General features: G+C 50.9%; 8 protein-coding genes across 8 annotated transcripts; 4 read left to right on the forward strand and 4 right to left on the reverse strand.

The window, feature by feature from the left end:
• Positions 1 to 346: 346 nt before the first annotated feature.
• On the forward strand, positions 347 to 2,170 carry L3040_000101 (uncharacterized protein; the record flags this gene model as incomplete). Its single annotated transcript, XM_007295127.1, has 1 exon — positions 347 to 2,170. One exon carries the CDS (start codon positions 347 to 349, stop codon positions 2,168 to 2,170), a length of 1,824 nt encoding a protein of 607 aa, XP_007295189.1.
• An 823-nt stretch (positions 2,171 to 2,993) lies between these two features.
• On the reverse strand, positions 2,994 to 3,453 carry L3040_000102 (uncharacterized protein; the record flags this gene model as incomplete). Its single annotated transcript, XM_066155019.1, has 2 exons — positions 2,994 to 3,217; positions 3,324 to 3,453. The coding sequence occupies 2 exons, from the start codon at positions 3,451 to 3,453 to the stop codon at positions 2,994 to 2,996; spliced, it is 354 nt and encodes a 117-aa protein (XP_066013083.1).
• A 385-nt stretch (positions 3,454 to 3,838) lies between these two features.
• On the reverse strand, positions 3,839 to 6,099 carry L3040_000103 (uncharacterized protein; the record flags this gene model as incomplete). Its single annotated transcript, XM_007295129.1, has 6 exons — positions 3,839 to 4,084; positions 4,131 to 4,199; positions 4,249 to 4,706; positions 4,757 to 5,467; positions 5,518 to 5,806; positions 5,863 to 6,099. The coding sequence occupies 6 exons, from the start codon at positions 6,097 to 6,099 to the stop codon at positions 3,839 to 3,841; spliced, it is 2,010 nt and encodes a 669-aa protein (XP_007295191.1).
• A 278-nt stretch (positions 6,100 to 6,377) lies between these two features.
• On the forward strand, positions 6,378 to 7,462 carry L3040_000104 (uncharacterized protein; the record flags this gene model as incomplete). Its single annotated transcript, XM_007295130.1, has 3 exons — positions 6,378 to 6,671; positions 6,722 to 7,249; positions 7,301 to 7,462. The coding sequence occupies 3 exons, from the start codon at positions 6,378 to 6,380 to the stop codon at positions 7,460 to 7,462; spliced, it is 984 nt and encodes a 327-aa protein (XP_007295192.1).
• A 1,442-nt stretch (positions 7,463 to 8,904) lies between these two features.
• Positions 8,905 to 15,215, forward strand: L3040_000105 (uncharacterized protein; the record flags this gene model as incomplete). Its single annotated transcript, XM_007295131.1, has 5 exons — positions 8,905 to 8,948; positions 9,109 to 9,423; positions 9,475 to 13,071; positions 13,125 to 14,979; positions 15,033 to 15,215. 5 exons carry the CDS (start codon positions 8,905 to 8,907, stop codon positions 15,213 to 15,215), a joined length of 5,994 nt encoding a protein of 1,997 aa, XP_007295193.1.
• Positions 15,216 to 17,266: 2,051 nt separating this feature from the next.
• Positions 17,267 to 19,741, forward strand: L3040_000106 (uncharacterized protein; the record flags this gene model as incomplete). Its single annotated transcript, XM_007295132.1, has 1 exon — positions 17,267 to 19,741. The coding sequence occupies one exon, from the start codon at positions 17,267 to 17,269 to the stop codon at positions 19,739 to 19,741; it is 2,475 nt and encodes an 824-aa protein (XP_007295194.1).
• Positions 19,742 to 20,237: 496 nt separating this feature from the next.
• On the reverse strand, positions 20,238 to 21,938 carry L3040_000107 (uncharacterized protein; the record flags this gene model as incomplete). Its single annotated transcript, XM_007295133.1, has 5 exons — positions 20,238 to 20,374; positions 20,480 to 21,067; positions 21,159 to 21,315; positions 21,429 to 21,523; positions 21,758 to 21,938. 5 exons carry the CDS (start codon positions 21,936 to 21,938, stop codon positions 20,238 to 20,240), a joined length of 1,158 nt encoding a protein of 385 aa, XP_007295195.1.
• A 1,729-nt stretch (positions 21,939 to 23,667) lies between these two features.
• On the reverse strand, positions 23,668 to 24,532 carry L3040_000108 (uncharacterized protein; the record flags this gene model as incomplete). Its single annotated transcript, XM_066155020.1, has 2 exons — positions 23,668 to 24,275; positions 24,340 to 24,532. 2 exons carry the CDS (start codon positions 24,530 to 24,532, stop codon positions 23,668 to 23,670), a joined length of 801 nt encoding a protein of 266 aa, XP_066013084.1.
• Between the last annotated feature and the right edge of the window lie 379 nt (positions 24,533 to 24,911).

A 24,911-nucleotide genomic window follows, 5' to 3' on the forward strand; every position in this document is an offset into this window, starting at 1 on the left:
TAACGCGCCCAAAAGCGTTAAACCTAATCAATTCAATCAATATCACCTTTCAAAATTGAATGCGTAAGACGGCGAAGAGAGCGGAGAGGCAAGAGAATTGAATGTCGGCGGACAGCTAGCGCCTCAGATTGATTTCGGGAGTATTTATACTCCTAAGGAGGGCTGTTCCGTCTCGACTACCTTCCTTCTTCTATCAACATCCGCACTTCTTTATTGCGACATTCGATCTCTGCCGACACACCGGCACACTACCTACATACTTACATACATACATACTCCTTTTGTTACAGCAGCACCTTAATTGCTCTCCAATCCAAGAGTAGGCAAAGAAAGGGAAGGAGGCAAGATGGCGCCTCGCACGTCGAGATCTTCGCCACTTGTGGCAACAATAAAGGCAAAGTCAAAATCTCCCTCACCGCTGGAGACTGCGGAGTCGAAGTCGAGTTCTCTTTCTCCCAAAAGCGCAAAGTCGAAACCAGAACCAGCACCCCCTTCAATCACAGCCATCTTCAATGTCTCCAAGAGAAAAGCAGAGGACAAGCCTCATGGAATGGGCCTTGACCTCGGCCTTGCAGAGCCGGCAGCCAAGCGCACAAAGACCAAATCAACAAAGTCAGACAGTCAGCCTGCTCTGTTTATCCCACCTATTCTGCCAGAATTGCCTCTCTTGGAGATCAAAGTTGTGCCTATCCCAGAGCCAGTCGTGGTGAAGCATGGAGCCAAGGTCAAGCAACATCCTTACAAGCTGACTTACGGCGCCTCACCATTTCCAGACCACCTTGAGCCATCGCCCAAAGCCTGCGAGGAGGTATACCACATTCTTTCTGGGTCTCATGGCCACTCTAGACACCCATCAGAGATGCCTCTTCCTTCTCTGGAAGTTGCTGGTTGTGGTGAAGTTCCCTCGCTACTGGACGCCCTGATGAGAACCATCCTTAGCGGCAACACCAGCATGGAGAATGCGAACAAGAAGTTGATTGGCTTGAGAGATGCATTTGGCCTATGCCAACGTGGTGCTGGCGCAGGAAGCATCGACTGGGACAGGGTCTACCGGGCCGAGAGATCACTCGTGGTTGAGGCCACTAAGCGAGGTGGTAGCCAAGAGAAGAAGACCGATGAGATTCAGCGAACCATGAGCATGATCTACGAGAATAACTGCATTCGATACAGCGCTCTCCTGAGACAAAAGGAGACTGGAGAGCCATGTACCTTTCGTGGATTGAAGCCGGAGTCATCCGAAGAAATCGACGCAGAGATTATGAAGTTCGAGAAGGAACCTCTCACCATGCATTACGTATTCCAGATGACTGATGAAGATGCCATGGAGGAGCTCATTCAATATTACGGAGTTGGTGTCAAGACTGCTTCTTGCGTCATGCTGTTCTGCTTGCAACGTAACAGCTTTGCAGTGGACACTCATGTCCATCGATTCTGCAGATGGCTTGGATGGGTTCCATTCCGTGTTACCATGAAGAACAAGGAGCCTCGCAAAGTCTCCGAAAACGAGACATTCAGCCATTGTGATGTTCGCGTACCAAACCACCTCAAGTACGGTCTCCACCAACTCTTCATCAAACACGGCCAAGACTGCTACCGCTGCGTGGGTGGAAACATGCCTGGAACACCAAAGTGGGATGAATGTGTTTGCCCTCTGGAACATCTCCTCACCCGACATGAGAAGCTTCCCGGATTTTTGAAGCCTAGGAAGCAGTCCAATAGATTGGCGGAAGTTGAGGAGGAGGGCGTTGAGGAGGAGATGATCGAGGCAGAGGTTGTGGAGCCAAAATCGGGTCGGGCTAAGGCAGCCAAGCCAAAGATGGCCAAATCTCAGGTTCTCAAGGCTAAAGATGGCGAACAGAGTGTTGGTGAGAGTGCCAAGGTCAAGGTTGAGAGCGACGAAAAGCTGGCTGCTGCGACTGATGTCAAAGTCGTCACAGCCAAGGGCCCTGCTAAGAGAAAGCCGGCTGCAAGTCGAAAGCCAGCCGCGAAGGCTGCGAAAGTCACCATCTCTGCGAAGAGAAAGCCGGCTGCGAGAGGTGCCAATGCTAAGAAGGCTGTGGTCCAGAGTCCAGAGCCAGAGAAGGACGATGAAAGCGATTCGGAGTTGACGGATTTGGAGATGACTGATGAGGGTGAGGGATCTGAATATGACGACGGTACTGGGATTTGATGATTATACATATGGGGCGAAGGACATCATTACGACGACATGGTGCATTTTTTTTCTATTTGCTGCAGCCTTTGATGATACCCTAAAATTTGCTATGGAGACTTGCGGCATAATTTGGCGAGAGAGAGAGAGAGAGACTGAAAAAATATTAGCTTAGCAAATTGCGTTTTAGCGATATTATAATTGGGAAGACCATCCATCAAAACAACTTTGAAACTCACATGGGGTACTTTTGCATTTTAACACTTGAGCGATTTTGGATTTTTCTGCGATATTCGATTTTCTTGACGATATGAGATTAGTAGCAAAGGTAGCGAGCCAGTGTCCTTCATTGGAGAACATGAGTCTCTTGTCATCAGCCGTATTAGACTAGTTATCGAATCTCAATCCCATCTCTTAACCAAGACAGACATCTACGAAGTACGATCCGGAAACCCTCCTCAATATGAGATGAGCAAGCAGCAGCAAAGGTAGCCAGCCAGGCCCGCGTCCTTGCCTCCCCTTCGTGAGAAGACGAGTGGGTTCATTCATTATTCCAAACTGTATTCCACCAATCATCGTCTCTCAATGTTATCCCCCTCTCTTAGAAGACAAGGCATCTACGAAGTATGGACCGGAACTCTCTCCTCCTTCCTTACTCGGAGACAGATAGCCAGGCCAGAGCGAGAGGAGAACGGAGTGGAGAAAAAGGGCCCTCCCTAAAAGCCGCCAGCTTATTCGTTTTCCGATGGTCGTCACTATCACTGTTACGGTTGGGGGTGGGGAGTTCGCATGAGGTACCATTAAATCCTTGAGCCCAACATTGCAGGCGAGGATCAAGTGCTTAATTGTTGCCCGGCAGGACGTCGGCCAGGAAAACCGCACCTTTCCGGTCCCCCAGGAGCATGTTGAATGGAATTTCGAGGGTGTGGATGGAGCATGGCGAGGGTTGAAAGGCTTGTATGGCCGCGTAGAATCGTGTTGCTGTTGTGAAATTGGCGAGCAAAACCATGGGAGGTAGTGAAGCGAACGACCTCGAGGGTGTCTGCACAGCGGAGTGTGGCATCTCTTTGGGCTAGTTAGCAATATCTCTCTGATGACAGTAGTTTTTGGCATGAACGGTGGGATACATACCATACTTTCTCGCATCCCATAGTGCTCGACCCCACTATACTCATCGGCTGTTTGTAGTTGAGCCAGAAAGTCCACGTCAAGTTGTCATTCAGCTTAGGCAAGGTTGACAAAACTTTCTCAAGGTTCTGCTCATGGAGCAATGTCACATCCAGAGACGTGAGTTCAGACATGACCTGCGGTGCAACTGGAGGAGGTGGAAAACTGGTACAAAACCAGGTTTGGTTCGTTCAGGTCGACTGTCAAGGTCCGGAGCGACCCGATCCGAAGTAATTGTTGCAGCTGTCGCATTGACAATCTCGTGGCGCCTTAGGCGATGCAATCGGGGAGTTGGCACTGCTCGGAGTCGACAAAAACACAGCAGACCGATGGTAGCCCATATGATCCAGAGATACAAAAGCTCCATGCTGAGTCTTACCCAGGCTTAGTTCGGTTCGATCCTCATCAAAACAATTTTTGTATACTTACTTACCTTACCCAGCCCAACTTCCCTCCCCCTCCCCCCCCCAAAGAATTAGGGAAACAGGTCAGTCAGTATAAGTGTGGAAGGCCAGTCTATTAATTGCTACTTAACAGCTTCTCCACTGCCCATTTCACAGAAAGATTCCGAAGATCGCTATAGTGCTGTCCAACACCTACAAAAAGCACTGGGACGTTTGTGGCATGCACCATGCTAACCAATGTTCCGACCATATCTCCAACAGTGTCGCATTTGGAGATGATGAAGCCATCGAGTGACCGCCCGCTGCCGAATGCAGCATTGAAGTTCCTCGCCTGGGCTACGGAGTCTGTTCCTACCAATGCCTGGGTGGGTTAGTGACAGCAACACAACTGGACTAGGAATACATACTTCTCCAACCATGAGGATTTTATCTGGTTGTGCGAACTTGGCAAACTTTTCGAGCGACGACATGAGGCGCTTCGATTGTGTCAGTACGAAAAGAGACCAAAACCGGGGGCGAACTTACTTGGTCGTTGTGACGGCGTCCAGCGGTATCGATCAAGACCACGTCGAATCCTTCTTCGCCGGCAAGAGTCACGGCATCCTTTGCCACGTTGGCGGCATCCTTTCCGTAGCCCTTCTGGTACAGCTCAACCTGTCCTCCCTCTCGCGAAGTCAACTCTTTCAAGTTTCGCACGTGTACAGCCAGTTGTTCGACAGCACCTGATCTGAAGGTATCACAAGCCACGACCAGCACTTTGTACTTGTTCTGCAAAAGGAAGAAGCAAATTTTGGACAGATTCGTGGACTTTCCAACACCGTTGACACCCACGATTGACATGACATATGGACGTCGTTTTTGCAGGGAAAGAGCTGAAGGTGCGGTCACTGCATCGATTTCTCTCAGCAGATCAAGGGACGAGGTTGGAGTCAAGATTTTCCGTAATGATGACTCCATCGCTGTTTGGATCTTGGCTTGCACGCCTGTAACATGGTTAACAAGGGCTGAGATTCAACGGCATATCGATACTAACTTTCAAAGTTGCCCGTTTTCACCCCAATCAATTCCCTCTCCACACCTTCGCAAAGTCGTACAGCAGCTTCGCGAGCTACGTTCTTTCTTAGCAAGTGGTCTTCCATGCCTTTCATGGCTTTATTCAAATCCTCTTTTGTCAAGGTCTTTCCTCCCACAACATTTCTGAAAAGTCCTCCTATGGCGCTCAGACTAGATCCCACGATTCCTGTAGTTGCAGCTGTCGATGTTTCTTCTGCTTTCTTAGCATCCGCTGAGGCCAATATGGAGTTGACTTGGTCGTCCAGATCTTTCAGTACGAATTGTCCTTTTCCAGTCTTCGATCCCCATGTCGCTTGGTCCACTTCCTCCATGGCTCCTGGCCGCTCCTTGCCTTCATCCTCGCCTGATGTGGCACCGTTTGCTGGCGCGGAATAATCGAGCGGGGTATCGCTATCCTCATCGGCTAGCCCATCAGCATCCCATTTTCTTCCTTTCTTTGCTCCTGAAGGCTTTCCAGTTTTGCCTTTCTTAAAAAAAGACTCATCTCCTGAAGATGCATATACCGTCGGGGTATTAGCTGCTTTTCGTGCTCTTCGGGAGCCTTTGCCACCTGGTCCTACCTTTCCAGTGAGTATGTGGCTTGCTGGTGTGCTGGGTCGTGAATTCTCTGGCGTAACGACGGGGGTAGAGTCGTTCGAGGTCAGATCTCTATAGTTGTTTTTCGATTGCCCTGATTCGGGTCAGCCTCCATAGAGTCTTTCCCTTTCCCTGTGAACGTACCTCTTGAAAGCAATCCGGGCATTGGAGGAGGCTCATCGTCAAAGTTACCAGATGTTGACGGTGGTGCCTCTTCGACAAATAGGGAGGATTCGGCTGCTCTCGTATCTTTACCCAGGCCTGTCTTTTCGAGTTTCTGTATTTGCTGGTCGAAGTACTCGTCGAAATGGCATTCAACCAAGGTGGTATTTGGTCTCTTTAATTGGTCGCCATACAGATCCACGAAGATCGCCTTGATATTATCCACGAGTTTGTCAATCCAGGATAAGTGAAGGAGGGATCTGTAGACTGCCTAAGTAGAACTTAGTCATGGCCGAGCCTAGGAGTTGCGCTACTATCCCATCATACCACAAATATCAAATTCAACTCCTTCACTGTCGTCCATTTCAGGGTATGCTGCTCGTATTTGTATGGAGGGTTGTCTGCTGCGGAAATATCATTTGCGGTGCCCGATCCAGGAAGCGTGCGCTCCTCGATGAAAACACTGGTAATGAGGCTGTTAATGATTGAAGGGCTTGTCGGCGCAAAGGATTTTGACCACAAGACGACACCAGAAGTCGTCAGTATTTCGAAAGAGTCCAACATCGTGATGGAATAGTAAGGATGTTGTTGTATTATTGGGAGAGAGAGAAGAGTGTTGATCTATCGGTGGCCGCCAGAGAACCAGATCGATAAGGCTGGCTGGCTGGACTGGGCTGACTGAGTCCCGAAGTTCAAGCGAAGCTAAGTACTAGCAAGGTAGCCGCTGTAGCTCTGGAAAAAGAAATAGGAAAGCCAGGTTGTCCAATTCAACAAGCCGCATCGCATTTCTGCTAGAAACCAAATCTCCATCCCTGTCTTTCAAGTTCACTTCATACGCAAAGATGCAGAGACCGACTTATGGAAATCCCGCTCCAGCAACATCTCCGCCTCTCCACCACCCTGTCCCTCAACACGTATCTACAGTCCCTCAGCTCAGATCTCCTCCCCCTCCCATGTCGCAGCAGCAGCAACAACAACAACAGAGTGGCTATGGAAACCCCTACCAACAGCAGGCTCCCCAGGGAAGCAGCGCGTTTGGCGCATACGGGAACTTCATGTCGGATCCTACGGCGCAAATGGGCTTCCAGGTTGGACAAACTGCATTCAAGCACGGAACAGAATATATGGAACAGAACGTTGGTGGAATACAACTCTTTTTCTCCTGGAAATCGCTGATCCAACCTAGATTAACCGATATGTCAAACTTTCAGCGCTTAAACACTACTTCAACGTATCGAATGGCTATGTGGTCAACAAACTGTTCCTGGTCCTCTTTCCTTGGAGACACAAGCCGTGGTCTAGAAAGCAAACTCTTGGTCCGGATGGTCAGGAGGGATGGTTTATGCCACCAAGAGACGATCTAAACAGCCCGGATATGTACATTCCAGTAATGGCTCTGGTCACATACATTCTCCTAGCCGGTATGATTGCAGGTCTCCGAGGCGCCTTTGAACCAGAGTTACTGGGATACACGGCAACTTGGTCCTTGTTCATTGTCATAATAGAGATACTGCTGCTTAAATTGGGCACCTACTTGCTCTCTATTGCCAGCGACTCGCAACTACTTGACCTTATTGCCTATTCTGGTTACAAGTTTGTCGGCGCCATCGTCACGATCGTTGTCAGTGAGATATTCAGCGGTGGCAAAGGTACTGGTGGATGGGTTGGGTGGACTATTTTCGCCTACACGTTCTTGGCGAATGCGCTGTTCCTGGTAAGCTCTCCGCCAAAACACTAGCGATACTTCAGCTGAATTGCCTGCCAGTTACGATCTCTTAAGTACGTCCTGCTTCCCGAAAACTTGGCCGACGGAGGAGGATCTATGCAAACAGTAGCCCGATCGCAAAAGAACCGAAGAACACAATTCCTTTTCGTATACTCATACCCTGTACAACTATTTTTCATGTGGATGCTCACACGGGCTTGAACTATACCTGGGTGGGATGGCATTACTGGCGTTGGGTTTCATGGGTCAAGGTTATCGTCTCGTGCTCGATGATGTTGAGGGTCTGAATGCAGGGGATAGAGCACTCATGGCGGGCAATTCGGAATCGTTTGTCAAATACAAGACTTGAGCAGCGGTTTCCAGAAAAGAAACGAAAACACTATTGACAACACCAAGTCTCTTGCTACTACTCTGCTTGCTCGGTATCAAAGGGGAAAGTCTTGGTGTTGTGTGCAACATTTTGCTTGTTTCTAATGCGCGCACGCTGTCTATGGTTGTCTTTCTTACATGCGCCACCTGAATCACATTCGGTGGAAAGTCGTTCGTTCTAGTCAGGTTCTACTCTACTCCAACTGCCCTTTTAGTTACGGTCCCAAATACCCCTTTTTTTTTAGAGAGAGGCTAGGTCGAATCGCGCCTTAGTTAATAGCGATTGTCGCCGGCTTGCGAGGTCGCGCCAATCTGCTGTTATCTGCTTCAACTATAGCTGTAAGGCTCAAAAGACTTATATTGATACTTTTGGGTGAGGATTTATCGCAATATCCGCCGAGAGCTTCGCAGTGATCAATGGAACGGAGTGTGGGAGGTTGGGCAGAAGGCAAGAATGGTCGCTGAAGCTGAGAAGTACGTCGTCATGATGGCGAAGTTGGACTGGATCTATTTTGGCCAGTATCCATAGCTATCGTGGATGGAATCTTGTGCTCTACGGAGTACTCTGCTCAGCAGGATTTTTGGTTGGCAAGGACTTGGTACCGCGTGAAGCGCTGAAGGAGCGGTACGTTGGGATAGGGAATAGGAAGGAGGAAATTATTGATACTGAGCCTTGAGTACAGCAAGCAGCTTTAAATATCGACGTTCGACTCTCCATATACAGAAGAATAAAGAGGATCTTGACCGAATTCATAGCATTGACGATTGATCTAGTAGGGGCTTGATTATACCTACGAAATTACATTCGGTTAGGCTAGCCTCGTAGAGATACGACGAGTACGAGCGAGGTATATGACAAGGCGTATACCGTACCGGCAAGGCTGACATGGTCTAGCGTGCTCTTCAGCGCGTCACCCGCCCGAGAACCTCAAATACCTTGGGCTCCCGAATCTAGACCTCCATTCCAAATTGTAGTGAATACCGACCCACCCCGCGGATTCTCAGCAAGTCACCTTCGCAGTTGCATTCAATCGTAAACCTATGCTAAACTAATCTACAAAGAGCGAAATAGTTCCTTTGCCTCCGAACTTCCAAAACCTTCAGCTACAATTACAACCACAGTCCATCTTCATCCCGCCCTCTGTTTCCCGCGAGCACCCCTACCAATCGCAGTGGATTTATTCTTTCCCTCGAAGAATATTTCAGGCAAGACCGCAGTTTGTCAACGACTTGTGACCAGATGGTGTGCTCATAGCACACAATAAACTTTCGCCATGAGGGAAGAAGATATTTTGGAGGAGCTCCACGAGCTGGATGGGTATGCGATTTCCCTCCTTTGACGCTCTATGCACTTGGAGAACTCCCAGTCTAAAATTTTTGGAGCCTTCTCTTATATATCTGCGAAACCCATTCATGATAGCCTCAGATTTGTCGCTCTCACCTTACATTAAAACCTAGGCTAACCCTCGAATCTGCAGTAAACTCAAGAGTCTTCCACCCCAAACACATTGGCTCTGCCCTAGGCGTTTCGAAGACGACATGGTTGACTACGACCAACCTGATCAAGCCGATGAGGATATGACCTTGGAAGAGAAACGCAAGCACATAAGAGATGGCAGAGAACGACATGAGATGGCTTACAAGTACTCTCTTGTTTATGGATTGGGCCAAGATTTGGTTGGGGATTTACAAAATGCCTACCAAATGAAGCTGAACGGGTTTCTGGCGACTTGTGATAAATGCGCCTACAACTGGCATGAAGGTCGCAAGGCATTTCTGAAAGACCTGTCGGAGTAAGTACCCTGGAACTCCAACTATATACATATCCATGCTTAAGTTCACAGGAAATTTGAAGAAGAAGTCGTCAGAGACATGGCAGAGCGACTTAGCTCAATTGACTTTGTCCGGCTGAACAAAGGTCTTAAAGGTGCCGAAGAGACGCTCAACCAAGTCGACCCCTTAAAGCGTACCCAAAGTTACCTGGCCACCCACAACCAAACTGGTCTACTCGCTCTTTATGAATCTCTGTGCTGTGTTGAGTACCATCGAAATGATCAAATTTTGGCCGGAAGTTTCGATTTTGTATTTGAGCAACTACAAAGTAGAAGGATCCTTAGGATGGCGGATCTTTTGCCTGCCATGGCACGATTTCTTTTCAGCCGCAACCCCATTCGCAATCGGTTTTCAATAGCTGCCTGGGAGAAAACAGAGTCAAAGCTCACAGGCAAAACTTTCGATTGGGCCGTTCACGATGTTCTTACTGAAGCTATCATGTTGGTAGCACAACCATGTGCCGACCCAGATGACATAACGATTTTTTGGAAAGGCTTTCTTCGGATCTTAGCAAAGATGGACAAGGACCTCATCACCCATCGTTTGCTTGCAATGGAAGTTCAACCGGGTATATTTCGCCTTGCACTGCAACATTTCTCGGCCAACTCTGGCACTATTGTTCAACTTGTTCTCGATGCCCTGCAAATACTCCTCGAGAAGGCCCCCAGAGCTCTCTGGTCATCGCTGGGCTCGATCTCCGCCTCGACGGTTGCTGACCAGGTTTTTCAAAGCAAGGGCTTCATGAAATTACTGGCAAACCCGGACAATTTTGAGAAAGATGATCCTAAGAGATCGCAAGTGGTCTCGTGGATTCCAGGTTTCTTGAAGTCTATCAGTTCAGACCAGCAGTACGAAGCATGTCGGACTCTACTTAGCCATCTATTAGGCCTGGTCCAGCGGGCCCCAGAATGTGCAGAAGCAGCCAAAAATGCCTGCCTTTTTGCTGGCCTTGATGCTCTATATCTTACATTGATACCATTCAATTCAAGCGAGTACAGAGTCAACGCCTCGACCTCATTGATAGTGATTAGTGAAGTAATGGGGCTTGTCAATCAATACAAACACATCATCACCGGCTGTGCCGATCTGGGCGAGGATTCAGAAAACGTTTCGAAACTGAAGGGACTAGCTTTGCTCGTTATCAAGGAGGCACTTGCTCTCGACTGCAAGAGTATCAACATTGAATGCGAAGAATTACGACGCGACATCCCCATTCAGCGTGGACTCAGAGGCCATTCACAGTCCATTTGGCAAGCAGTCTTGGACATTTTCAGACCCGGCAATGTTGAATTAGCGAAAAGTATCATCCCAGCTACTTTCCAGCTCGTCGGACTCGATAAATTCCTCCCGCGGGATAAGAAAAAGCCAAACGAGATGCCAGCGAATCAGCTACAATTCAACAAGGACGTTGGTCAGCTCATGGATAACGTCTCGAGAATCATCGATCGACTGAGTGACTTCCCAAGCATGGACCTGGGTCAATTCTCTCAAGATCCGAAAATGTCTCGTCCACTGTTTGCGTCATTGATATCCTCTGATGAAAATGTTTGCCAAGCTACAGTTGGCGTTATCAAAGCTATGACTGGTGAAGATACTAGGCAGGATGCCGTCCAGAACCTCTTTGAGACGTCGTTTGGTCAAATGCTCAGTGCTTTGATTTTTGCCGCCAATAAGGTAATCAACACGAAGGCTTTCGGTCCTGTACCAAACATGGTAAAGTTCAACCGTGAAGCTCTTCAGGCTTTGGCTGGGGATACAGGCGTTATTCGGGCTCGCTCTGGGTTCTCCAAAGAGGATAAGAAAGCCATCATGCTCTGGTGGACAGGTCAATGGCGAGTGCTCGACATGATTTTTTCAAATTTGGAGAAGTGGGCCCCACGGGTTGACAAGAACACCCAAGGAATGTTAGACTTCACCCGCGATGTGGCAGAATTCGCAGGCGAATTATTCGGCAAGTACAACGTCTTTGCGTCTTCTCAGCAGAGCACCTCGCCTACGTCTTCAGAAGACGAAGGAGACCTAGAGACCTATATTTCATCAAAAGATGCCATCAAAAAGGTTCTACAGGTGACCTGTAACAATCTCGACGGTATGACGACGTGGCTGCGTCTGCGAGATGGATATATGATCGGTGTAATTGCAAGTTTTCTCGGCAAGCTTCTCGGTGTTCTTGGAGACTACAACCTTGAAGTTGATGACAGAACCGCCAAGTTCATCAAGAGCGCCCTGGATGGCTCTACCAGAACGAATATGACATCGCAGCAAAAGGCTGATCTACAGAGAGCCTTGGATGATCATCAGGGTCTTGAAATCATTGATGAACCCAAGAATGTCTCGATCTTCAAGAAGAAGCAAGCCACTATTGATTCTTGGACAGCTTCTGCCGAGGGAAAGCAACACGAGCCACGACTGCCTCCAAAGACCGAGACAAAAAGCACAACCACCTTCACCGGCAAAAGCGACAAGTATGCTTCTCTCGTCAAACACAAGGCTGAGACTGTCATGTCCGAGGCAGCTAGAGAAGCCTTCAAGAGTAATCGCCGCAAGCTGGAAGAGGAAAAGGCCAAGACAAAGGCCGAAGCAATTGCAAAAGCCAGAGCGCTCCGCGCACCTGCAGCAATCAGGGGAGAGGGCTCCGGCCTCAACGGTCTCGGTGGGGTTGCCGGTAAGGACCATGCACCAATCCGAAGTGAGATCATGGTCTCTTCTGATGAGGAGGATGACGATGAGGATGATGAAGACGAGACCAATGCTCTTGTGAAAAAGAGGAAGGAAACCAACAAGACAGTGGCCGAGTATGAGGAGAGCAAGCGGCGTGCTCGCCTTCTGATGAATTCAGGCCCAGTCAAGAAAACCAAGGTACAGCGTTCAGCCAAGGATCTCCGTGCTCGTGTAGAGCCAAATATGGACAGACTCTACCTGGAGATCCTTGGTTGGGACATCTTTCACGACGGCGACTCTCCTCCAAGCAACAACGAGTGTAGGAAGATCGATAACAAGTACCTTGATCTGGATTTATACAAGTCAACATTCGGACCATTGCTTATTTCAGAAGTTTGGCGCTCTCTCGTCACCGCCAGGGACGAAAACAACTACAAGCCGATTGAGATCAAGGTCCTGAATCGCTTGTCCGTCGACAAGTTCATGGAAGTGAGCACCAACATGCCCAGATCGACTAGCCGAGACCTCCAGGTATCTGAACGTGACATTGTTCTCCTCTCTCAAAGCCCTGATCCATTGAACAGTCAAGGCCAGCCACATTGTCTTGCCCGTGTTGAGCGTACCACTCGCAAAAAGGATGTTCTTGAAGTCACATATCGAATCAGCAGAGACACCAAGCCTGCGCTTCTGCAGTGCTTGGTTCCCAATGGCAAGCTCTACATCCTGAAGATTGCAGATATGACGACTACACAGCGTGAGTATGCGGCTCTAAGCAGTTTGGAGTACTACGATCTTTGCAGTGAAATCTTGGAGGCAAAGCCCTCACCCCTTCAAAAATACACGGATGAGAAGGTATCGTCTGTCTCTGCGAGGTACAATCTTAATACGGGGCAGGCCAAGGCAATTTTGTCGGCTAACGATAATGACGGATTCACGTTAATCCAGGGGTACGTCTAGCCATCTTTTTTCGTCTGATATTGTGTACTAATATAGATCACAGACCACCGGGATCCGGAAAGACGAAGACCATTGTCGCTATGGTTGGCTCTCTTCTCACTCAGACATTACAGCAGCAAGCCCAGGAACAGGCCCAGCAAAAGCCTGCAGCTCCGGGCCAGAAAGCTGCAAGCACAGCAGCACCCAAGAAAAAGCTACTGATATGCGCTCCCAGTAACGCAGCCGTGGACGAGTTGGTCGTTCGATTGAAAGAAGGAATTTTGCCCCTGAGTGGTTCTCGCCAAAAGATCAACGTCATCCGTCTTGGTAGAAGTGATGCTATTAATACGGCGGTGAAGGATGTTATGCTTGACGAGCTGGTACAGAAAAAGCTTGATGGCAACAGCGGCGAGAAAGATAAGATAAACGCTGACCGCGAGAAACTGCACACGGATGCTGCACAGATCAAGGAAAAACTGAATGTTATCAGACCTCAGATGGACAAGGCTCGGACCGATAACGATGTCATCGAGGAGCGCAAACTCCGTCAACAATTCGATCAACTGAAGCGTCAACAAGCCATGATCGGCTCGAAAATCGACGAGGACAAGCAAAGTGGCAACACGTATGCGCGCCAGAACGAGATCAATCGTCAGAGATTCCAGCAAGAGATAATTGACGGTGCTCATGTTCTCTGCTCCACGCTCAGTGGTAGTGGTCACGACATGCTCCGAAAACTCAACGTCGAATTCGAGACGGTCATCATCGACGAAGCTGCACAGTGTATCGAGCTCAGTGCCTTGATTCCACTTAAGTATGGATGTTCAAAGTGTATCCTTGTCGGTGATCCTGAACAACTCCCACCTACGGTCCTCTCTAGATCTGCTCAGAGCTTTGGATACGAGCAAAGTTTGTTTGTCAGAATGCAGAAGAACCACCCCAAGGATGTTCATCTTCTCGACACGCAGTACCGTATGCATCCTGAAATTAGCAGCTTCCCAAGCGAGCAGTTTTACAACAGCAGACTGATCGACGGTCCTGATATGGCGAAGTTGAGACAGCAGCCATGGCACGCTAGCACTATCCTGGGACCCTATCGATTCTTTGATGTCGCAGGTACTCAGACGAAGCAGGTCCACGGTCATTCGTTCATCAACATTCCCGAACTCAATGCCGCACTGCAGCTGTATTCACGCCTGAAGACCGACTATACGAATGTTGACTTCAAGGGTAAAATTGGTATCATTACCACCTACAAGGCTCAGCTGAACGAAATGAAGCTTCGATTCGCTCATACATACGGCGAAGAAATCTTTCAAGAGATTGAATTCAATACCACCGATGCTTTCCAAGGGCGAGAACGAGAGATTATCATATTCTCTTGCGTTCGAGCTAAGGCTACTGGAGGTATCGGTTTCCTTGGAGACATCAGACGTATGAACGTGGGTCTCACTCGCGCCAAATCGTCTCTTTGGGTTCTTGGAGACTCTCGTTCATTGAAGCAAGGTCAATTTTGGAATAGACTCATTGAGGATGCAAAGTCCCGCGACAGATATACCACTGGTGATATTGTGGCCCTCTTTTCGAAGCCGACAGCCCGTGGTGGTCAGCCCGCTATGAAGGCCAAGCCAGCTCCAGCCAACGGGACAGCTCCCTCGCCAGCACTCTCCCAGGGTGCATCTGCTCCATCCAATAACATTGCTGGTCCAGCTCCGCCACAGGAAGTTGACGACTCCGAAGACGATGTCGGGATGACCGATGCTGCATGTATTCCTAATTCTAGGAAGCCATCAGTTGTTGCCTCACCCCCGGTAGCCAATGCTTCTCGAGGTCAGAACTTACTGGGTGACCAAAGTAAGCCCGGTCACAAGAGAAGCCGGGATCCAGAAGACCAAGGTGAATCAGGACCTGGAAAAAAGGTAAGCTATCGATATATGAAATCGACTCCGGATCTGTAGGTTAACATATATAGGCTCTCCCGAACCCACCCACTGGCCAAATGTCTTCGATCGAGCTCGCTCTTCAAGCTCAGCAGGCGGCAAAAGCCAAGTCAGCAGGTGCGCGACCGCGCCCCCCGGGAGGTGTAGCACCACCACGACGTCCTCGACCCGCTGCAGATCCTTTCATTGCGCGCAAGCCAGCCAAGCGGAACTGATTTCCACATATCTGGATCATGCGTCTTGTCCTTTGTATTTTTCCCTCTGGCGTTCGTGATGGGCGGGGGAAGCCATAGGTGCCGGTGCCGAACATCCTGGCGAGCATTGCAGGCGTTGCATTTCTAGCGGATTGGACCGGGGCATAGAGCATCAGCATTTATTTTATGGTGGAGGAATTCTGGTACATAGACGAGCCTGTAGCTAGCTAGTTGGTAGGGCGTGGCTTCAGTGAAGCTCGCCTCGAATAATATTGTGAGCATGGCCATCGCGGGCACGCAGGCGACGATGACGGCCGTGACATATGGAGAGATCCCTCACCGACGACAGTACCGGTACCTACGTAGTAATTGCTTGATTGACATCTGGAGAATCGGCAAAGCTTGTCTCTGGTGCATGTGCATCCATCGCCACCTGGCTTTGCGCTTTCCAAGCCGGATGCAGGTACCACCACTCGGGCTGTCGGGCTGTTGGGCTGTTGACCCGATCCTCGGTCCAGATAGAGTTTCGCCGCATTTTCGCCAATCTGTTACTTACTACTGTACCAAGTACGTACTTACTACTTAGGTACGTACTACCGTATTTGCCCCCCCCCCCCCTAGCAGCGATCATGGATAGATCTTACTGTATTAGGTAAGTATCGTATACCAGTAGTGTTCTTATTATCCCGACCAGCCACCATTCTTGCCTCCAAATTCCCAATTCTATTTAACTCAACTCAACTCAACTCAACTCAACTCAACTCAACTCAACTCAAATCAACTCAACGCAACTTGACCCCAACCCCCTCGGATTTCACAACCCCCTTTTCAGGTAGCACTTGACTTCCACGCAACGCAAGGAGCAAGTTCACGGCGATGTTATGGAGATCCTGTTTACGTACCATTCCTGGCATCCCTTTTCTGACTGGGCTCGGACTTGGACGGTGGTTTACTCTCTCCCATCTCCGTGGCCAGATCCGGGCTGCGTTGATCGAGACGTGATGATTGATTGATTTATTGAATTAATTTGTCTTGATTTGATTGATTGATTGATTGATTGATTGATTGATTGATTGATTGGATTGTATATCGATCACACCACACAGACAGACAATGCAGACAATCGTCTCGGGCTGGATCGGCCGGACCCGACTACCGGTACATCATCCCTTGGATACGCAGAAGTGTCGATTATCTGTTCTGCCGATCTGCGCCCTCTCAGCATCCAGCGGGTTGACGTGTCGTATCACCACCACCACAGGACCAGCACAACCACGAGGTCCATGAAGTGGAACAGCGAAAGCCATTTTTTTATCTGGGCCAAGAGGAGAGTCCCGGGCATGAATCCACGGTCAGGGCCAGGACCGGGACCAGGATGAGGCCAGAGATCCCTGGCTCAAATAGGAGTAATTCCGTACTCCGTCCGACGTCCGGTATCTGCACAGATGGCAGATTTGGCTTCTCCAGCACAGTCCGTAGGTACCTACCTAGGTATGTACGGTGTACCGGTATGTATGCACAACTGTCTAAGACCTGCTTTCTTCTCTCCCTTCTCTTCCCTTCCCTTCTCTTTTCCCCTCATGTATTTTCTCCCTTCCCTTCTCCCGATTTCAGTTCGGAATTGCCTTCGAGCTTTCCTACTGTTTTGGTTGAAATACACCGGTACCCTGCCTGTGTGTCGCACTGCCTGTCTGCCCGCCTGAGCCGAACTTTGCTGTCCTACTTCTACTAGACATAAAAGTAAGCTTCGGGCCTTGACTCGGCGCATATTTCTTCTTCTTCTCCTTCTTCTTCTTCTTCTTCTTTTCTAGCTCCAGCGCCGAATGCATCCATCCATACTTCTGAAATTGTACATCTGATCTAAACCGCGGTACAATCCAAGCAGAGCAACTCGGATGTGGCCTTGTCAACTGTCCAAGAGGCGGACCGTGTAGCTCTTACATCTGGCGCATCAACCACACTTGCAGTAACCATTAATCTTATCCAGCTCAAGGCCGCACTTTTCGACCCTTGGGAGTAGAAGAATGCTTATCTTGGTACGGAGCCGGACTTGCTAGCATTGCATCTTCAATATGAGGCGAACTGCAGAAATCCGACAATCATCTCCTGAAGGAATGAGAACTTCCATTTCCAGCATCGAGGCACCCTCCCTGCCCTCCCTGCCTTTTGAAAAAGAATCATCCGTTCTCGTGAGCAGAGAAGTGTTGGTCTCCTCAAATCGGGCTCCTACAGCGTCCCTCCTGCAACCAACCACCAAAAACGCCCATGTCCCGTCCGTGACTCCCGTGGCGGCATCAGGATCTGACCTACACGATTGGGACTCAAAATCCCCCGAGAAATCTTGGATGCTCTCCAGGACACCAGGCTCGATCAAAAGAGGGTCCAGGGAGCCTGGTCAGGCGCGCAGTGGCCGGGAGAGCATGAAGGCACTGTCAGACTTCCTTATGACCAAGGACCCCCCGCCAACGAACCTCATGAGTATTCCTGCCGAGGAAGAGAGAGACTTGACGTCGTTAAAAAAGGGTGCGCTAAGATTCTTCAAAAAGAGGAAGAGAGAGTCTCCGCGGCTCATGAAACTCCCTGACAGCGCTGTTGCTGCCCATACTCGCAGTGGATCCAGGCACATTGCCATCTCTATTCCCATGGAGTACGCTCATGTGCAGGAAGCAGCACCTACAACACCACTCAGACAATTTCCATCCCGCCCGCCAACCCCGTCAACCAAATCTACGACAGAGCAAAGGAGTGCGGCTACCACCCTCAAGCCTGTGGAGGAAGTCTGGGAATCTGCTTCTACGAGCCTTCCAGGCGACGGCGAGGAGACCCTCTCGGGTCCCCCGAGTCCTCTGAATGCGAACTTCTCTCCATCCATCTTGATACCGTTTCCGAAACCAAATGTCCGGCCAATCAGTGGTCACAACCCGGACTTGGCGAGAAGCCATTCCCCGCCATCAACCAGAAACGATCCACAGGCATCGCAGAAGAGCTACATTGCCGTCTCTCCTTTTGAGGGCTGTAATGACGACCTGCGGCTCAACGAAATTCGGGAGTCAGTAGAAACAGTGTTAAGCCAGATGTCTAGCGCCACTTCAACCGGACATACGCCTGGAGTCAGCAGTGTGTCGATGGCACCAACTGTCACACCGAAGAATCCAGACTTTCCGCCCCGGAGCTCGAGCATATTCAGGACGACAAAGAACAAACACGACCAATCGACTTGCAACTCGAATCTCATCAACGAGGAAGAGGAAAACCAAGTCTTGGATGGAACCCCGAACCCACCTCCGGCGGACCGACCGGGCTATAGTATCAGCACCTCGCCATCTCTACCAGCAGAGCTCGGCGTCGCAGTCAGAGGTTACAATGCGTCTGGTCGCCCACAGGTAGTACGGAACGGAACTCCGAAACCTTCAGAATCCGGACCCTTACCCGACGCCCCGGAGGGGCTAGCCAGCCTCCCAGTTATAGTTGCACTTCCGCAGAATGTATTTGTCCCTCGCACGTCCACTGCAGCTCCATTGAGAACCAGCTCCGTCTCCCACGCAGCTCCTAGCTCGAAAGACCGGGCCGAGACGACAGCTGCAGCGTCACGCGCGAATCCCAACAGAGACGGCATGGAGGAGTCGATCCTCGCTACCCGCCAATACAGGCAGGAGCGGGTGAAAGCTCGGAAGCTAAGAGATATGGAGTCGCTGCGTGCTCAGTCCGATAGTCGTCGCCCGCTTACCGAGTCCCGCGACAACGACATCAATGTCACTAAAGACCCGACTCAAAGCCAAGCAGTGCTCACTGCACCCCGACGCAGCTCTAAGAGGGGTCCCAGGGGACCAATTAAAGCATCAGTAAACAGTCTGTCGCCGATCATGCTGGTAGCGGACCTACCACCTTGCCCCGAAACCGCATCCGATCTCCCGTTCCGGATTTCCTCTATCCGAGACTTGAAAAGGACCAACAGGACTAGCCTGAAGTCCCCGCCACTATCCGCGACGTTGCTCCAATGCAAAAGCAATTTCACGTTGCCGCTCTCCTCCTTCTCCCCCTACGACTCGGACTCGGACGTCCTGCCCCCGACGACCTCGATCGCCAGCAACAACGTGCGCACCTCCATCACGGCGTCCTCGAGGAGCTCCGCCGCGCTGTCCACGCGCCGGGAGGAGCGGCGGACCCGGCGGAACGTCAAGCTCCGCGAGAAGGAGATGGACGCCCGGCTGAACAAGATGGAGCATGACAACATCCTGCTGCTGCAGACGCTCGGCGGCGTGGCGGAGAGCTTCGGCACGCTCGGACGCGTGGGCATGGATCGCCTCGAGGAGAGGCGGCTATCCGGCCGAGGCCGGCCGAGCGATGAGCTCTGGTCGTCGCCGACGACGGGAGAGGGCGTAGATTCTTTCATGCAGGAGCTGCGGAGCGGGGGCGTGCCGCTTGCTGCGCCTGCTGTGCGTGGCCTGGGGCTCGTTCATCCTAGCCCGGGTATCCCTCGCGGGAGGACGCGAGGGAGGTGTAGTAGAGGGGAGAAGGAGGATTACGAGGATGAGGAAGAGGGTTAAGCGAGAAGATGTTTTTTTTTTTTTTTTTTTTTTTTTTTAGAGTATTGTATTGTACCCTTTATATTCAGAGTCTTCTTTATCTTACTACTTTACAGTTAATTCATTAATCAATTAGTGGGCTTTGCTAGCTGCAAGTGATATTCATCATATGTTCTATCTGTTTGTGTTTGTCTCTCTGTTTGTCACTTCTCTTCTCTTGTCTTGTCTTGTTTTGTCTTGGGGGCTGATGATGAATGACCGACGGATTCCCCGAGGAGCGTGGAGTTTACGTTTTAGATCGTGCGGAAGGAGGTGAGGTGGACTGAATATAATTGACAGGAACCATGAGAAGAATATATGTCCGTGAGTGAGCGCGATGCTGGCAGCTAGCTAGACTGGCTAGACTGGCCAGCAGGTAGGCTAGCTGGCAGTTACCAATCCCCTTCTCTCTCTCACGCCAACCAGTTCGAAATTCTTTCCTCGCTCGAACACCGCACGCCACGCGAGCTTATCTAAGCTAGCCAACCTCTCCATGTACCTCGACCAGGATCTTGACGTGGTTATCCTTATCGTGGATCAGGCTGTCGTATCCCTCCGTTACGGCGTCGGCTAGGGGGACGGTCTTTGTGATCATCTTGGAGGGCTGGATGGTTCCTGTGTGGGTTGTTGGTTGGATTTGTTGGGTTTGGAAGGAATATTAGAGGGAGGGAGGGAGGGAAGAGAGAGGAGGGAGGAAGAGAGGAAAAAGAGTCCGCCTACCAGCAACAATCGCATCCAACACCTCCGCAAACTCCCCCGCCACAAATGTTGCGACGCCCATATACCTCCGCTCTTTAAACACAAAGTCGTTCGGGAAGATCGGCGTCGGCTTCTCCCACACGGCGATGTTGACGAGCGTGCCGCGCGCCCGGAGCGACTCGATGGCCGCCTGCAAGCCGCTCTGCACGCCCGCGGCGTCGAAGGCGACGTGCACCCCCTGGCCCTGGCCGTGGCCGTGGCCGGCGCTGCACAGCCTACGGACCTCGGTCACGACGTCGACGTCAGTCGGGTCCAGGACGTGGTGGGCGCCGAAGGCGGCCGCGAAGCGCTTCCGCTGGGGCGAGACCTCCGAGACGATGATCTGGCCGGCACCCTTGCAGCGCAGGACCTGGATGACGGCGAGACCGATGGGGCCGCCGCCGATCACGAGGACGTCATCGCCGGCGCGGAAGGGGGAGGTCTTGACGGCGTGCCAGGCGACGGCGAGGGGCTCGATGAGAGCGCCGACTTCGAGGCTGATGGTGGGCGGGAGGGGGATGGCGCTGGTGGCGGGACAGACTGTGAAGTCGGATAGGCCGCCTCCGCAACCTGTTGGTTGATCGGGGAGGTGGGTGAGCCACCATGATGGAGAAAGGGAGAAAGGGAGAAAGGAAGAAAAGGAGGGAGAGATGGGACGCACCGCTGAGCCCGATGAAGCCGTTGCTATAGCAGCAGTTGATGTAGCCTTCCAAACAGGCACCGCATGTCCCGTCGAAGATGATGGGCTGTACGCACACGCGATCGCCGACGCGATGGCTTGTCACTCCCTCGCCGACTTCCACCACGGTCCCGCTGAACTGGAAGATCAGGCGGTCAGCGCATCGCATGTTCATCTCATCTCCAGGTGGATGGATGTCTGTCTCATGGGCACGGCTGAAAGGAGAGGAGACCGAGCTAGCTGGTAACCCACCTCGTGGCCGATCGTCAACGGCACCTTCTCGCCTGTAATCGGGTGCGGATGCGCCGATGGTATCAAGCTCGCTCCTCCCAAGTACTCGTGCAGATCTACGCCATATACATTATACACATATCAAAAACAGGAATAAGAGCCATCTCCATACACGCGAGAACGAACGAGATGAACAGGAGGGAAGAGGAAGAAGAGGAAAAAGAAGAGGGAAAAGAAGAGGGAAAAGAAGAGGGAAAAGAAGAGGGAAAAGAAGAGGGAAAAGAAGAGGAAAAAGAAGAGGAAAAAGACGAAGAAGAAGAAGAGAAAAAGAAGGAGAAAAAGAGACGAACCAGTCCCACAGATCCCCACAAACGCAGGCCGGATCTTGACCTGCCCTCTCCCACACACCGGGACCGGAACCTGATCGAGCCGGATATCTCTCTGGCCGTGGAAGCGCAGCGCGCGCATCGTGTCCGCGGGCCCAGCTGCAAAGGCCTGCTTGAAGTTATACTCCACGGGCTCGGCGGGCATGGCGACGATCTTCTCTCTTCCTCCTCTCCCTCTTTTCGAATTGGAGCGGTCACGATGAGGATGGAATGGCAAATAGCAGACGCCGTATCAGGTCAGAGAAAGGAAAAAGCGGCCAAAGGGATGGTAGCTTTTGATTTCCTTTCCCTCCTGAGCTTCTGATTCGGAAATGGATAGAGAGCGCTACAGCCGAAGATCGAGAGACGACGTCTGAAGGAAGATATTTTTATACCGAGACTGGACCGAGACTGGATACTGACAACCTCAATTTATCAAGAGGTGGGGGGATCATCTCACTTTACATACCTCACATACATGTTACACTCGCTTACTTACTTACCCCGCCTCCATTAGCCGCACTGCTCACCTCACCTCACCTCAACCCCTATCTTTTTCGGCTCGCCTATTCGGGACATCCGCGGGCCTGTGTTTACGTACGAGAGTGGTATTTTAAAGCTAGGCGAGAACTGCGCTGCTTGGCTCGAATGAGTTGAAGACGTGCTTTTGAAAACATGGCGGTGTTGCCCGTGTTAAATCACCACAAGAATTTCAATACAATCGATGATTCCGCCAATCAGATTCATACCCCAGGGGAGGTTTGTTTTTTCTTTCTCTTTCGGAAGTATCATGGTCATCGTCTTCTTCCTCGTGGTGCGTTGTTTACCACCCGCGGCTCTTCTTGGTGGACATCGAGACGCGCGTGTGTGCCGCATCTGTATCCGCAGCCGTGACACGCTCCTGTAAGGCCGTCAGAAGGCTGCCCCGTGTCATCTCTCCAGCTCTGGTAGGCGATTGCTGGAGACATAGATAAAAATTAAATACGACAAGGACATTGTGAGAGTGGAAACGCACTCGTCGTTGCAATGCCGGTATCGAAACCGTAGTTATTTGACATTGATATCAACAACCTCTCCACCAGTCAAGAAAGAGAGGGGGGGTAAAAGCGGTCTGCTGACCTACGAATAGGAAAGTGCCAATGGCAGCGAACAGCGCCAGGCCAGTTGTATACCAGCCTGCCGTTTTGAATATGCGCTCTCTTTCTTTGGCTGGAGGGCATTCAAGGTCCATGAATAAGACTCGGGAATCAAGATCAATGTATAAGGACAGAACTCCTTCTTCTTTGGCTGTGCAGACGTTAATGAAGCGAGATCATTGCCAAAGATCTTGAAATTGGGATGAAAGGATAGCAAAGTTGACAGTAACACAAACGCAAAGCAAAGATCGGCAATAGGCGGGCAGAGCAGGGTGTATCTGTCTGATCGAGGGATGGATGAATGCTGCGACCGGCAATTCTTCGACACAGTATCGCCGCAGACTTACCCCGAGGGCATCGCGGAGACCCCGTGGGGTAACTGGGGGTGGATAGGCCTCAACTGTGGATTTTTCCAGTCCACTATCTGACAGTATTTTTGTAATGAAGGACCTCATACCTCTCCTGTGGATGGTACAAACTCTCAACCCACATTCGTGCTCGCCAGGGTCCTTCGCAACACCAGAAGTTTGAGTCCCTCAAGCTTTGCATGTGCACTTGATTGAAGAAGCAAACTCCTGGTTACTTGCCGCAGTCCACAAAAGAGGACATCCGGTCCAAAACATCGACTGGGGGTCGTGGAATGCATCTCGCATCGCATGTGCCCCAAGTCGGCATCCCCTCCGACCTCTCGCTAACCTTTCCACATCCCAGAAACCAAGCCACCACGCTACCCTTCACCCTCCATCCCCAACGGAACGCTCAAGGCAAAATCTCTTCCCCCTTCCAATCCCAACACCGTCCCCTTCCCTCCAGTCCCACCCCTTTGACAACCCCCACCATCTTCTCGACCGCAAACTCCGGGCTAAACAGCTTCCCTTCTTTCACATTCCCCCAGAACTCCTTACTGAGCCCCGTCTGTACCGTACCGGGATGATACGCGATCATCATCGCCTTCTCCCCGCTCCGCGTCCGTAGATACAAGTCCAGGCTCTTACTCATGCTGTTGATCGCCGCCTTCGACGCGCGGTACGAATACCACCCTCCGAGCGCGTTGTCGGAGGTCGAGCCCACGCGTGCCGACATATTAAGCCAGACCGCCTGGGCCGGGATGCCGAGATCTGAGCATTCGGAGGGCGAGGGTAGGGAGGTGGACTTCTTGGGTAAGAAAGGCGTGAAGTGTTTGGCGAGGAGCAGGGGGCCGACGGTGTTGATGGCAAAGGTGCGGGTGAGATTCTCGTGCTCGAGTTGCGAGGGGGACTTCTCTGGGTACAAGATGCCTGGAATAGAGAACGCCATGTGGAGATGGTGGGAGGAGGAGGGAAACATGGTTTTGGCGTCTTCTGCTGCGCGGATGATGTCGCTCTCGTCTGGTTTGCGGTCAGTCTCTGATCCGTCCGGAATTTTGATAGCATTGGAATTTGAACTACTCACTTGTGACATCCACTTTGAGGACATTCAAACGATCAGGATCAACATCTGGTAGATCCTCGAGTATGCTTTTCTTGACTCCCGTGACATCTTTCCTGGCCGTTGCAATAACGGGTATCTTTGTCGTTTGAAGGAGATGGCGGGTTAGGTGGAAGCCAATCCCTCTGCTCCCGGGGCAGACTAATGACCAGGCCATTGTTTTGCGCTTCTTGAAGGGATTTACCTGTACTACTTGTCAAGAAGGAAAATATTGGTATCATTCATCGATTGACTGATAGATATCGAGATGGTCACTTACAGGATCTACAGGCATGTAGATCTTCAAGCTTTGGTTTAGCGGCGGCTGGCTGCAGCTGGACCTATAGGGGATTAGCCCTCATACTGCCCTTACAGTTTAGCATGGAGTCGCATGGACATTTTATTCGTGTAGTGGAAAGTAATGACAAAATTGAGTATGAACCACTTGGCCATCTCGAAACCGGGATCCGGACACTATTTTCAATTCTCTTGCACAATATCAAAGACACCCAGATGTATATGTACTGTACGCCCAGTTGCATTCCCACTTATTAGCT

This window comes from Drepanopeziza brunnea, assembly GCF_022702325.1.
Source record: "Drepanopeziza brunnea f. sp. 'multigermtubi' strain 214-2 chromosome Unknown ctg1, whole genome shotgun sequence".
Taxonomy (NCBI): domain Eukaryota; kingdom Fungi; phylum Ascomycota; class Leotiomycetes; order Helotiales; family Drepanopezizaceae; genus Drepanopeziza; species Drepanopeziza brunnea.